This window comes from Psammomys obesus, unplaced genomic scaffold, assembly GCF_907164565.1.
Source record: "Psammomys obesus unplaced genomic scaffold, mPsaObe1.curated_primary_1811, whole genome shotgun sequence".
NCBI lineage: Eukaryota > Metazoa > Chordata > Mammalia > Rodentia > Muridae > Psammomys > Psammomys obesus.
The window spans coordinates 15,005,342-15,020,385 of record NW_026585580.1 but is presented as its reverse complement, the minus strand read 5'-3'; the positions used below and the strand labels follow the sequence as shown (position 1 = coordinate 15,020,385).

The following is a 15,044-nucleotide window of genomic DNA, read 5'->3' as shown; positions in this document are numbered from 1 at the left end:
CAAAATTATTTCTGACACTAACTACTGTGACACTGAACTATTTATGTTTGTGTCTTAATTTCTTTTGTAAGCTGTGATATCAAATGTCAGGATCATTTTTTTTTGTACCTCTTCAGTTATTGAAGACATTGAGATTAAAAAAAAAAAATCCTGTGGTAGTTTAAATGAGAGGGGCCACCATAGACTCATGTGTTTGAATGCTTTCAAGAACTGTTTGGGAAGGTTTAGGAGGTGTTGCCTTGCTAGAAAAGGTATGCCACTGAAGCTGGGCTTTGAGGTATCAAAAGCCCACACCATTCGAAGTTAGCAGTCTTTCTGGCCTCTACTTGTGAATACGGAGGTAAGCTCTCAGCTCCTTCAGCACCATGCTATCCACCTGCTGGCATGCTCCCTGCCAGCTCACCTTCTGAAACTGTGAGCCCCCAGTAAATATTCTCCTCTTTACGCTGCTGCCTTGATCATGGCATTTTATCACAGCAGCAAAAAGGTAACTAAGACAGCTTGTGGTTTTTAAGTACTAGACTAGCATCTAATAAATTACATGAGCAGTACCTATTACCTAGTTTCCCTTAATGATTACACTTTGCAAAACTATAGTCTGATATAATTATAGTATTAACATTGATCCAAGCAAATACGAGACTTTCCACTGCGTAGTTTATCAAGTTTCCCTTTTGTAGATTTATATGATTTTTCTACTGTAGCCTATCTGCATGTTCCTTAACCTCTGCCTACCATTAACCTGTTCCCCACTTCTGTGAGCTTGTCATTTCAAGAACCAGCAAGAATACAGAAAGACAATGAAAGAGGACAGTCGGGAGCATAAATGACAACAAAGGATCTATGTATCTAAATACTCTACTTTGTATGCCAACTAAAAGTAATTTAAAAGAATGTTAATATATATGAAATCACATGATACATATTTTTGAGGACTGTTTTTTTTTTTTTTTTTTTTTTTTCCTTCTTAGCCTAAATCTCTCACTTTTTACAGTTGAATTTCTGTGCTTTTGGTGAAACAGTTTAGCTTTTTACCCACTGAAGATCATCTGGGTTGTTTTCAGATTGGAACTTTTGAAAATAAAGCTACCATAAACATCTGTAAGCAGTTTCTGTTGTTTTATTTGCTTTTTGAGGCAAGGTGTCACTGTGTAATTTGGTTGTATGAGCATAAGTCTTCATTTCTCTGCACATGCTTACAAATGCTATTTTTAAGTGATATGTTAATTTTATGATTACTTTTTTAGAAGAGTTCCAAGCAGGTTTTCTTAAGTAGTTGTATCATTTTTCTTGTCTCTTAATGATGGAGTGATCTACCTTCTCCACATTCTTGTTCAAATTTGTTGTTGTGATGTAAAATTTTTTCTTGAGCATTCTTATGTATATACAGTGCTGTATGAGGGTGATTTAAATATACATTTACCTACTGGATTGCAAAGTTGAACTTTTCTTCATGTTGTTGTTTGCCACCTGCATGTCTTTGTTTGCTGTGTCATGTCTTCTGCTATTTGTCCATATTCTCATTGGATTGTTTGCTTTAAACTGATTTAAGTAAAAGCAGAAAACCTGAATAAACCTCTAAACAAATATAGAACTTGAAATAGTAATTTGAAAACTTCCAGAAAGTAATTTGAGGCCTCACGTTGATGAAGGAGGAGCTGAGAGTTCTGTGCCTTGATCTGCAGATAGCCAAAGGGACTGTAAGCCACACTGGGCATAGCTTGAGCATATGAGACCTCAACGCCCACCCCATAGTGACACACTTCCTCCAGCAAGGCCACACCTCCCAATAGTACTTCTCCCTGTGGATTAAGCGTTCACACAGGTGAATCTGTCGGGGCTATACCTATTCAAAGCACCACAGTGAGGAACCCTGTCTCCAAAGAGTAAGGTAGAAGACCCCCGAGATGACCTGTGACCTCTGTACACACGTGCAGGCACACCCCTGTACATGTGAACATACATGCACAACATGTGCAGGTACGCCCCCACACATGTGAACATAAATGCACACCTCTCTCTTTCTGAACTCAACAGTCCAGAAAATAAATATGCATACTAGTCAAATGGGAGCTGTCCTATGAATGTAGGACTGGTTTATACCTGAAACCAAACAATGTGAAACATATGACTAGAAAAAGAATTTGACAAAATCAATACCTTTATGTAAGCAAGGATAACTATAATCTGGGAATACAAGGAAACTTTTTCAGTTGTATAAAAAGCATGAGTGACCGCTGTGGTTGATAATGAACAGCAAATGTTTCCTCCATAGTGCCAGATATGCCCAGCATGCCGTCTTGAGCCTTCTAATGGAGGGTCTAGCCAGAGCAGCAAAGCAAGAAAGAGAAACAACAAGCATTCAAACTGAAAAAGACATAAAGCCATCTCTGCAGGTGATAGGGTTGTCTATATAGAAAAGAGAAAATAACTTTTCTGAACCATCTTGCCAATTCAGGAGTCACAGATGGTTGTAAGCCACCGTGTGGGTTCTGGGAGTTGAACTGAGATCCTCTATAGGAATAACAAGTACTCTAAACATTGGGCCATCTCTCCAGACCCCTTAATATATTTTTAACTAATTTTAGGGAATTTCATATATAAATATTGTGTTTAAATGAGTTTTCTTTTTTCTTTTCTCCCTCTAACTCCTTTCATGTTCTTCCCGCTCCCTCAAATTCCTGACTTTTTATTCTTTAATTATTATTGTTATATATAACAATACAATGTTCTGGGCCTGTTTAGTGTTGCTGATATCTACACATGCCTACGGATGACCACTTGAGCTGGGATGACCTATCAGTGGCTTGTCCCTTGGAGAAAAAGGGGTTCTCCTTCTGTGGGAGCCACATTTCTTCATCTAGGGATGGGGCCTTGTGAGATTCCCCCCATCCACACTGGCATGTCAGCTAGTGTTGTGATTGTGCAAATCTTGTTAAAGAACTGTACTTCTGAGATTTCATGGGTTTTTTTGTGTGTGTTTTTTGTTTGTTTGTTTGTTTTTTAAGGATAAAAGTTTTCTTACAGATTTTGGCAATGACTAATACTTGGTAATACTACTATGTTAGAAGTTATTGGATGCTTTAATTGCATGAGTTGCATGCCATATTAATTATACCCCAATAAAGCTGCTGTCAAAGAAAGTGCTGTCTCATTTTGTAGTCCTGCCAACAGAACATAGTAGACCGTCCTCGTCCTTTTTGTGTTGTCAGCATACGCTAACACAGTCACCAGTTTGACAGAGTGAACAGTGTGTGGTTGGCTTTAAGCTCCGCTGAAGAACACTTAGTAATATCTAAATACATTTTTGAGTTGTTCTCACCTGAGTGGAGGCATGCTATTGGCATCTAGTGAATAGTGGTTAGGGATAGTCTGCATCCTGTAGGGTTGAAACATCTCCATAAGCAAAGAGTGTGACTGCCAGGGTGAGGAACTCTGGGCTAGAAGTAGCACCTTGTTTTATTTCACAGCTGTCTGATTGCTAACAAGGCATCCTGCTTTGCTGCCGCTGGACCAGATACCATAACCAAAAGCAACTTAGGGGAGGAAAGAGTTGGGTTTTTTTGTTTGTTTTTTGTTTTTGTTTTTTTTCCTAACACTTCCAAGTTACAATCCATCATAGAGGGAAGTCAGGAAAGGAACTCAAGGCAGGAACCTGGACCAGAAACTATGAAGGAACACTGCTTACTGCATTGTTTTGTTTTTGTTTTTCTGTTCATTCTCAGCTAGCTTTCTTTCTTTGATTCTTTTTTTAAATTGTTTTTATTTTGTATGTATTTGTGTTGTGATTTGAATGAGAATGGCCCCTATGGGCCCATATAGTTCAGCATTTGGTTCCTGGTTGATGGAATGTTGAAGAGGAAGTGTGTCACTGGGGTTGGGCCTTGACCTTTCAAAAGGCCACAGCAGGCCCAAAGTACCCTGCCACTATCGTGTGTATCAGAATACGTTCTCCGCTGCTGCCTTGGTGCCATGCCTGCCTTCCTGCCACCATACTCCCCAACACAATGGTCACAAACTAATCCTCTGAAGGGGTGAGCAACTCTCCAGTTTAATTAATTAAGTGCTTTTAATTAAATGCTTTCTTTTATAAATTGCCTTGGTTGTGGTATCTCTTCACAGCAATACAACAGTAACTTAGATAGGTGTTTTGCCTGCATGTATATCTGTGTACCCCTTTCATGCCTGATGCTTGTAGAGGTCAGAAGAAGGTACTGGATACCCTAGAACTGGAGTGACAGATAGTATGAGCTGCCATGTGGGTGCTGGGAATCAAACCCAGGTCCTCTGGAAGAGCAGCCCCTGCGCTTAACTGCTAAGCCATCTCCTCAGCTAGCTTTCTAATACACTAAAGCCCACCTACCTAGCAATGGTGCTACCTACAGTGGGATGGGCCCTTGCATATCAATCATTAGTCCATGTGATTGTTCATAGATCAGTCTGATTGAGACGGTTCTTAAATTGATGTTCCTTCTTGCCAGTTGGCACTAGGTTGGGTAAAGTTGGCAATAAAAACTAACCAGCACAATCTATCCTAAGCATAGACACGTCACTGTTTAACTGTAATCTTTCCTTGCTTTGTCTTCAGGATTGCGTGATATTAGTAGCATAAGACAAAACAGACTTTTAGAAATCCCACGGTCTTTAAAATGTCAGTACTTTTAAAGCCTACGTCTTTTTAAGAATCCAAAGTATCTTGTTTATGGGCTGCTATAAAATTAAAAAAAAAACCCAACATGTTAACTACTTATTGTTCCAAAAGAGGAGAGTCAGGGCTTAAGAACAGTTAAAGTCCCAAATCAGCAACGTAAATAAAATCCTGTAGCCTTGTTGTTCAGCATCCTGGACTTACACAAAATTACACAATTTTCTGAGCTCTGGAGGGATTGGACAGGCAGTGTCTCCAGCTTGGCTACCCTCAAAGCAGTTGTCTCCAAGGCTCAAGATGGCTCTACTGCACAATTGACACTATCCTTGGCAGGTGCTCCGTGGCCCTGGTCTCCATTGCCATTTAGGATTCACCTTCACCAGAAGCCTCTCTTTGGGGACTGTGATGCCAGCACACTGTTTGAAGCCTCAGTTTCTCTTTGTGACCCTTGCAAGTCTGGGGTTTTTTGTTGGAACTGAAGCTACACCTTCACCAATGGCTTCTTCTAGCCTCTCTGCATGGAGAATCCAACCCTGTCACACAATGCCAAGCCCCAGCTGCTGTTCATGACACCTTCAAACGTACAAAACTAGTACCATGTCAGTGACTCTTGCACATTGCCAAGATCAGCTCCCATCTTGAGACATGGCCTTGATCTCCTTGGACTGCAGTTTATGTTTGTTGACTCTGAGGAAATATATTTCTCTTCATAGGAGGTGTCACCTTGATGATGCTGATCTGTTATTGAGCACAGATATTCTTCAGCTCCAGATCACCAGCATCCATTGTCCTACTAAAGCACAGGTTTCTCTTGCACAGACTTCTAGTTCCAAAACATCACATGACTGGCCCACATAGGGTCTTTGCTTCCTCTGAAACTTCACAACCCAAGCACTCCGGTTAGTGTTGATTGTCACCTACGGACAACCTTCAGTCTCCTGGGAGGAGGGCACTTCAACTGAAGAATTGCCTGGACCAGCTTGGCCTGCCTGTAAGACGTTGTCTTGATTAATTAGTGATGCAGGAGGGCCCAGCCCGCTGTAGGTGGTGATGCTCCTTGGCGTGTGGTCCTGGACTGTGTAAGAAAGCTGGCTGAGCGCAAACAGGAGAGAGCCCGTAAACAGCGCTCCTCCATGGTTTCTGCACTCATCCCTTTCAGTAACAGACTGCCACCTGCCACAGCAGCTGGATGAATCCTCTCCGGGTTGTTTCTGGCCCTGGTATTCATCACAGCAACAGAAAGAAAGCTAGAACAGAGGTTACCCTACCCCCGAAGTTTGCTGTTTAATTGTATTCCTTCTTTTGAAAAATTTGTGATCATAGTATTATTTTTATTTCTTCTCGGTTTATGTGAATTCATTTATCTAACTCAGAAAGTTCATTTCTGTCCTCTGTGGTACTTGCCCCTCCCCTAGTAATTTCATTTTTATTGGTTTCTTTATTACTAGCTTTTAAAATTTATCTTTCATAAGTAGCTTTTTAAATGCATATATAAGTTATTATAATCTATATTACAGGATAAGAAATCATGCTTTTGACTGATAATTCTCCTCTTGAAGAAATATTTAGCTTATTGAGAACATTTTAAGCTCAGAATACCTTCAAACTGGCAAGTTTTCCCTAGGTTTCTGTTTGGAGGGAGTGTATGTCTACCCCTACTCTTCCTTGTTGAGTACGATGCTAAGGCACCTAGATGCAACTCAGCCAGCTCAAGACAATGGCAGGGTCACAGGCACTGTGCTGTCAGCTGTGCAGAGCTATATAAAAAGGTATCAAAACTGGAGGCCGAAACTAGTTGCAGTTTGAGACTGATTGACTAAGGGGTGGGGAAAGTGGCACCACGCGTGCATTGTTAACAGGAACAATGTCACGGTGCACTCCACAAAAACCCCTGAGTTCCTGACAACATGTCGGCTAAGTGGACGGATGGGAGTAAGTATGGCTGTCTTCCTGTCACACAGATGGAGAATGAGCTGGACTCCGCACGCTCCGAAATAGAGCTGCTCAGAAGCCAGATGACGAATGAGAGGATCTCCATGCAGAACCTCGAGGCTCTGCTGGTGGCCAACCGCGACAAAGAGTACCAGTCTCAGATAGCACTGCAGGAGAAGGAGTCTGAGATCCAGCTGCTGAAGGAGCACCTCTGCCTGGCGGAGAACAAGATGTGAGCTGCCCAGCACTGTTGTCACACTGCGGCGAGGGAGCCCACCGCGTGCCATTAACTGAACTCAGAATCCAGAATGTTATAATTTGCCTAAGATTTAATACCACAGTCTAAGTTTTCTAATCTAAGATTTTTAAATGTAACAGTCTCTGCTGATTGTTTTGAACCCACAGTTTTGAATATAGTGAGAGCCTGGTCTAAGACACCACCATTAGGATATGTAAAGCAAGCACCATGAAGCCACGAGGACTTTTACATTTATGGGCTGCCTGGTATTACTGTCTGTCTGCCTATTTGCCACATCTTAGCTCCCTGTGTCTGTAGGAGTATATACTGGATACCCAGAAGAACTGAGTCCCCAAAACACTAAGCACACCCTTAAAATTTTTATCTTAGCATTTTTTTTAACCCCAGTAATACTAACCTTTAATTTGAAGACCCTTAGTTTGCTATTTGAGTGTAACTGCTTGCCTGGGTAGTGAAAGCTTATTAAAATTGGCCACTAATGGCCTCTGCTTCCCTGTGGCCCATCCATAGGACCTTCTGCCTGTTCTCACAGCTGAGCCTGGCCCCTGGGCAGTCATGGTGAGCACTTTCCCAACAGTACTAAGTACTAAGTACTCCAACTGAGTACTTTCTCCAGTTACTTGGTACTGTCTCCAGCCGTTGAGTCATCTCTCTGCTTCCTTTCCTTCCTTTCAGCCCTTTCACGCTGTTTTTATTTCCTCTTTCAAACACATCTGTATCCAACCTACCTACTCATCTCTCTTTCCCATGATGCCCCACTACACCCAGCAACCTAACAGCCACTCCCAGGAGCCCCAAGCCATGGCCAGTTTCCTTGACAATACTCTTGGGTCCTCTTGGCTGCAACTGAGTCATTTTTATCCAGTGAGGCTGCTGTGAACCTTTAGCTGGTCCCTCAGCTAAAGGGTCCCTTTCTCAGACAGGTGGGAGGAAGTCCACCTTAGCAAAGAAGCAGAACTCCTACCATAAGGGTAAACTCCGTTTCAGACTGCTGCTAGGTACTGTGACACCGAGCTGGCAAATTTTTATAAAAAGGATATTTATAAAGAACATTTGCATAAATGAATAATATTTTTATGATATATAGTATTGCCCCATGGGTTTGCACAGACACGGAGACAAGAAGGGTTGATTGAGTGAACTAGGGTTACTGAGGCTTTGCAAGTAATCAAGTTTGTATTTGAATATATCTAAAATATGCCAGGAAATTTGCAAACACAAATCAGTGTGTAGCTGAGGGCACAGTTCAGTCAGTAAGGTGTCTGCTGTGCAAACATAAGGATCCAGGTTTTTTGATCTCCAGAATCCATGTGAAATCTGAGAGCAGCAGCACATGACTGTAACCCCAGCACTGGGGTATGGGATGGGGCCATGAAACCCACTGGCCAAACAGTGTAGATAAATTCCAGGTTCAGTTGGAGACCCTCTAAAAAACAGTGGACAGTGAGTGAGCAAAATACCTAAGTCAGCCTCTGACCTCCGCACACCCATGTGCATGCACGCACAAACAGGAGCATGTGTGCGCACACACAGGCACATGCACCGATGAAATCAACTTGCAAAAATCACAGTGTAGCTAGGATCTAGCTAAGATGCCATTGCCAGTTTGGCTTAGTATAGTCTTAGAGTTACAGCCAGGTTTAGAGTTTAATCGATGTCACTCTTGCCTTTTGCACAGGGCCATCCAGAGTAGAGATGTGGCCCAGTTCAGAAATGTTGTGACACAGCTGGAAGCCGATTTGGACATTACTAAAAGACAACTAGGGACAGAACGATTTGAAAGGTAAGTTAGTCTCTGTGCAGCACACAGGCTGCGCAGGCTGCTTCTTAGCTAACAGTAGGTTTTATTTTAGTGGATTCTCTGTGCACATAGTGTTATTTGTTTTTTGTTTTTGTTTGAAATAAGGTTTCACTCTAGCCCAGGATAGCCTCAAACTGCTGATCCTCCTGCCTCAGCCTCCAGAGTACTAGTGTTGTAAGACTTCTCCCGGCTCAGTGAAGACTTCATTATTTCATGGTGGGTGGATTCTGAAGTTTGGATTGAGCTATAATCCTGTGACAGGTTTAACAATACCACTGAATGTAAACATTAAAAGCGTCACTGTTTTGCTATAGGGAAAGGGCTGTCCAGGAACTTCGCCGCCAGAATTACTCAAGTAATACTTATCATTTGAGTTCAGTGAAGCCAAGTACAAAATGCCACTCACCAGAACGTTCTCTCCATCGATCTCCTGACCGAGGCCTCGACCGATCATTAGAAGAGTAAGTGTTCACAGTGACAGCTGAGGGAGCAAGAAACGATCTAAACTGATGACTTAAGACATGGTGATGTAAGAGTAAAGGGGTTTCATCTACAGCGTGAGTTTATACGAACATTGTACTAAGATGAAATAAGTCTAAGGTTTATCTAATATAAACATATGTACACAGTGTTTCATGCCTTTTCTTTCTTGTAATACTCAGAATCATAGGGCCGCGTACATGCACGACAAGCACATTGAAGCGCGGCTCCAGCCTGCATGCTCTATGGTCAGAACCTGAATCCCTTTTTACTTCTGTACTATTTTTCATGTACATTTATTACAAAATGTGGGTTAATTGCTATTGCACTGTAGAATATATATGCAGTAGGCGAGTATTTACTATTTTTATTTTACTTACTGTTACATTTCACAAATGTTTAAAAAATTTATTTGGGAATAATTTAAAATTGTATAAAGTCACAAAAGTAAAAATACTTCTCACTCAGCTCACTATTGTTAAAACTTTGTCCCATTTGTTTTATTGTATAAAGAAACCTCTTGTGTACCCACACTACTTTGAATTTCCCTGTCACCTCTCTCTCTATGCCTCTGTCTGTCTGTCTCTTAAAAAGCGACAGTGCCTCCAACTCTAAAGCATCATTGCAAGCTTCTATCTTGTCTTGCCCCATTTTGTATTTGTATATTTTTCTGTCCCCGTGAGAGCCGAAGCTCAATAGACAGTGCAATCACTGCTCCTGACTCAGTCGCTCACCCCAGGATGCGTCAGTCTTTGGATTTCTGCAGCCTCATCAGTTGGGTAAATAGCTAAACAATTAGCTCACGGTCAGTTTGCAGGACATCATTCCTGCCCGTGTGTCCTGTGTTTCCCAAGAGCACTTAGCCAGACACCAAGTTCAGTTCATGAGCGGCTTAAATTCATTCTTTCACTCCCGCATGGTCCACCGACACCCGTTCTTTGACCAGTTACGGTCAGAATGTGTTTTTATAATAGTCAAAAATATCAAAAATGCAATATTCAAAACTCCGTGCTTTTAACAGCATATCAAGCCATATATTAAAAGTATGCTGCACATGTCCATAAATACATATATATGTCTCTCTATGTATATGTTGTATGTCTGTGCAGCAGTTGTGCGCCCGATGCCTGCAGAGGCCAGAAGGAGGGTCAGCAGGCCCTGGAACTGGGGAAGGTTGGAAGCCACAATGTGGAATCAAACCCCAGGCCTCTGGAAGAACACCCAGCAACCACTAGTCACCTAGTTTTCTCTAGCTTTCCCAGCCTCAGAAGTTTAATGTACTAGTTTTTATCTCTTTTTCTCGTATTCATTTCTGTTCTTTTTATTATTTCCCTGTGTTGTTTTTTACTGTGTTGGAGATTTCTCCTAGCTTTCTGGTTGGGAATTAATGAACTTACTGCTATTCTTTGTTTAATTGGCAGAGCTATTTAGGACTCTTCATTTTCCTCTGTTGCTGTTTTGAATGATCTCGAGGTATTCTTAAATTTTCCTTTTCTTTTAATTACTTTGTAAAACTCTGTGATTTCTTTTCTTTTCACTTTTACCAAAGGATTGATGAGAAATCTTAAAGTTTCCAGTTAGAAGAACGCTTGTTTCCAGTTTTGGTTTTTATTTCTGCTCTTTGCATCATGACTAGAAAATATTATCTTTATCACTTCTGTTTCATGAGCTGTGTGGTCTGCATGCCTTACACATGACTAGCTGTTTACAAATGTATGCACTTGAGGAGGTATACTTCTTTTCACAGTGTAGCATTAGATTTATAAAGCACTGAGCTTGTGTTTTTGTGTTCATCTTTTAAATAGATCGGATTACCTTTTGTACACTTGGCCTGGCTTGTATTGTGAATAGTATTTTAAAATCTCCCGTATGTTTTCATTTCTTGCATCTCCTATGTTTTAAGGTGCACAATTTTCTGTCTATTTTCAGACATAGAACAATACCCACTAACATCAATTCTCTTAAAAATCTATAGTGATATAATTAGGGGTTGAAATAAAATGAGTACTTATAGTAACAGGAACAAAGTATATTAGCACATATAACAAGATTTTGGAATAAAAACTGTCAGTATCTAATATTAATCTACCTGAAACACCAAACAAAACAAAATTTCAAAAGGCAAGTTTTCAGCAGCATCAAATCCTGGGGATTTTAATCTAACATTCTTTCTAGGTAGTCATAAGACGTCAGGATGAGAAGTCGCACAAAGATGGTGTTCAGGAGGCAGCAGTACATGGCACGGCCAGAGCCTGCTTTCTTTAGAAGCCATGGTTTCCTCTGCTTGCTTCTGAATTAAGAAGAGACTCTGGGTTTTGAAGAATCATTTTCTCTGTGTGTAGGGGCAGGCATGTGCATGTCTTTGTATATGCAAACAGAGGCCAGAGGTCAACTTTGGCTGTTCTTTCTCAGGCACTGTCCATTTATTTTGTTTATTTTGAGACAGTATCTCTCACTTGCCTGAAACTCCGCCCGGCCTAGCCTAGGCTGGCTGTCTAGTCGGCCATAGGAGCCCTGTCTCTGTCTACCACAGCACTGGGGTTACAAGCATAAACCACCATGCTCAGCCTTTTTTGAATTCTAAGGATCAAACTCGAGTCTTTATAATTACAAGGCAAGCACTTTACTGGCATTACATCTGAATAGCCAGTCCCTGCTGACCACCTTCCAGGTCAGGCTCCTGAACTTGGAAGATGCTCTCTCATCTTTCTTTTGGACGAATATAACATCTATCTGCCAGGCAGTCACAGGTCCAGCCTGCTGAACACATCATTGGTTATCTCTCTTCTCTGCTTTTGCTTCTTGTTCTAGCACCAGTATTTATAACTCACATTGGCACAATACTAACACAGATAGCTTTTTGTATTATTTTGTATTTCATATTCATTATTTCATACGTGGTTTATTGTCATTTGCTGCACTGGCACTCTGAGCTCTCATCCTTCCTTGTGGCATGTAACTTTTATGAAGTGTTCTTTTCTGAAACGTTTACATTCTTTGTTTGGTCTCATGTCTAGTACTGTTTATTCAAGTTGCTGATCCGATCCTGTCTCTTACTGTCTCCATTTTCCTGGCATTACCTTTACTTAGCTCTGTTTGTGGATCTCTCTGTCTCACCATATCTCTTTTATGAAGTATTGATTTGAATTTTGCTTTATATGCCATCAAAAAAAATTTTTAACTAAAGTTAAAAATAGTGGGGGCTGGAGAGATGGCTCAGCGGTTAAGAGCACTGGCTACTCTTCTAGAGGTCCTGAGTTCAATTCCCAGCAACCACATGGTGGCTCACAACCATCCATAGTTAGATCTGGTGCCTTCTTCTGGCTTGCAGATAGAGCACTCATACAAAAAAAATCTTTAAAAAATAGTTTAATAGAGGTAAAATTTTTTAACACTGTTGCTGTAATGGTTACATTTGGTTTCAAATCTGATACAATATATTATGTGTGCTGTTTGTGTTATATTGTGTCCTGGATTGTTATATTGTATCCTGGTTTTCTTTAAAAAAAAATCAAATTTCTTACAACATTTAGAAAGATTTGTATTTTATCTGTTACTTTTGTTAATAATATGCCCTTAGCTCCCTTTTAAACATCTTCTTTCACTGTCAATTTAAAATGTTATCCCTGAGGCTAGAGAGATGGCTAGGTAGTTAGAAGTGCTTGCTGCTTTTCTAGAGGATCCAAGTTTAGTTCTGTTTCCTCTGCCTCTAGTTTTATCTCTTCTGGGTTGTCAAAGAGTTGTATTAGTATCATAGAGCATGTAGCCTCTGACGCTGGCTTAAGCTCAGCATTATATATTTTGAGTCTTATCCAGAGTCTTACATAGCTCCTCTAACTTCTATTATACGTCCATCATATTACTGGGTGAACCACAAGTACTTTAATGGCTATTGTCTTAGAGGTAGTTGTAAAGACAGTGCAGAGGATCCAAGAGACCTTTTCTAGTTCCTATATTATCAACACCTTGCACAACAGGAAATCAGCACTGGTACAGCTCAGTGCACAGGCTTTATTAATATTTTCCTAACTTTTCACACACATTTATTTGTATGTGTGCATGCACGTGCAGTCTCTGTATATACCACTTACTAATAACTGAATTGTCCCATCAGCACTGAAGAACTTAGGGGGCGATCTGAAGAAAGGGTATAATGGAACACATGTGACATGAAAACAGAAAGGGCAACTATTATGGGATAGAGAGACCAGAAGATGGGGAAAGAGGGTATGGGTAGGGCACTGAGACAGGGGTGCAAATAGGAAAATGGGTAATAACATATATATATGAATGTGCCCATTACTAACTTAAAGACATTAATTGTAAGAGAAAATCCTTGTGGCGCCCATCCCTTTAGAGTTAGAATCTGTATCTTCTGTGTTCCTACCATGTGGTCACTAACTATAGTTCTCTCTGTTTGAGGATCCTTCGCAAATCCAGTCATGCACAGAACACAACCTTTGAGACTGACTTTTTTCATTCATCATAATATTCATGACAACCATTAAAGTTGTAAATCTCAGTATTTCATTCTTTTAAGTTAAAGTAGTATTCCATGGCTTGAATCCATGGTTTATGAACAAATTCACTGTATTGTTTCCCTTCACAGAAGCAGAGGGGGAAAACCCCAAGGACTGCTAAAGTAATTCATAATATATCCTTTTTACACATGCGAAAGTTATTTCATTTAAAACCTTAATCTGTTTTTTTTTTTTGTTTTTCTATTATAGGAATCTTTGCTATAGAGATTTCTGACATGTGAAAAGATTCTCCACAGCCTTGGAAAGGTCAAAGATACAAACGGAATTTTTTTTTTTTTTTTTTTTGCTATATGATTGCATTTATCTTTTGAATGCTTGACAGTGTTAAATGTATTTATTGACTTTGTGCCTCTGAGTCTGTTCTCGAGTGCCATATCACAGTGATCTGGGATGACGCATGTAGACAAACATGCAAATGGTTCTTTCTATCCACACAGTAATAGTGAGTGTAAAGGCTGCTTACTTCACTATTGAGCGCTGTTTTGTTAACTATCCGGAGTAAATAAAGAAGCTTAAAAAAGAGGGAAAAGCGTTTTTACAAAACTGATTTCCTTTCCTTTCTTGCTGTCTCAAATGACTGGTTGGTGACATTTTTTTTTCTTTGTGATTTATATTCTCATGGCTGGAGAAGCTGTGCCATGATGGACACAGCCAGCAGCACTGGCCTGGGACCCAGTATCACATTTTGGAACCAACCTAACATAACTTCCATGCAACAGTAGGAGTGTGCCAGGGCTTTCATTGTACACTGTTGGAGCCCTCAGCCAGGCACCAGGCATTTGGACAGTTGTGTTTGCTCCTACTGTTCTTAGAAAGGTAGGCGATGGGCCATCTATCCAAAATGTAAGATTTTTAATATGTATTTTTAATGACTTTTCTTCAAAACATTAAAGTACTGCAATGAACTTAATTGCCATTTTATTATTATTATTATTTTGCCTGTGGCAGCTGTCTGATGTTTCCCCTCACCTGCCGCTCTTACGTCTCTTTTTCTGTCCATAGGCTTTGGTTTAATGTTGATATTAGAGCTGGAATGCTACTGTATTTTACTGATATAAACTATTTGTATTCTTACATTTTAATAAAAAAGCAAGCCCTTCATTAATAGTACTCATATGATGGACAATTTCTCATTGTATCTAGTCATTATTTGATATGGCAGTAGTGACAAGGATAGTGGCCTTTTGAGATCTTATTTCATCATGATATAATCACTAGTACTGTGATACTTTATTATAAATTCATGTCATATACTCACTTTAGTCTGGTCTTCCAAAACCTTCAGGCTTATTCATCCAGTGTTAGGTGATTGTTACAGACTGGCTAAAGGATGGATAAAATAAGGTACTGCTCATAAATGATTTAAAGAATAATAGGCAAAAT

General features: G+C 40.3%; 1 protein-coding gene across 3 annotated transcripts in view; it reads left to right on the top strand.

Moving 5' to 3' along the window:
- Window positions 1-14,750, top strand: part of Tsga10 (testis specific 10) — a 91,398-nt gene extending 76,648 nt beyond the window's left edge. For all 3 annotated transcript variants that reach the window (XM_055607193.1, XM_055607187.1, XM_055607178.1), the window contains exons 17-20: window positions 6,610-6,812; window positions 8,518-8,622; window positions 8,955-9,101; window positions 13,851-14,750. In XM_055607193.1, coding sequence (XP_055463168.1) covers window positions 6,610-6,812; window positions 8,518-8,622; window positions 8,955-9,101; window positions 13,851-13,875 — 480 coding nt within the window. In that variant the 3' untranslated portion in view covers window positions 13,876-14,750. The remainder of the gene's footprint in view (window positions 1-6,609; window positions 6,813-8,517; window positions 8,623-8,954; window positions 9,102-13,850) is intronic.
- Window positions 14,751-15,044: the final 294 nt, after the last annotated feature.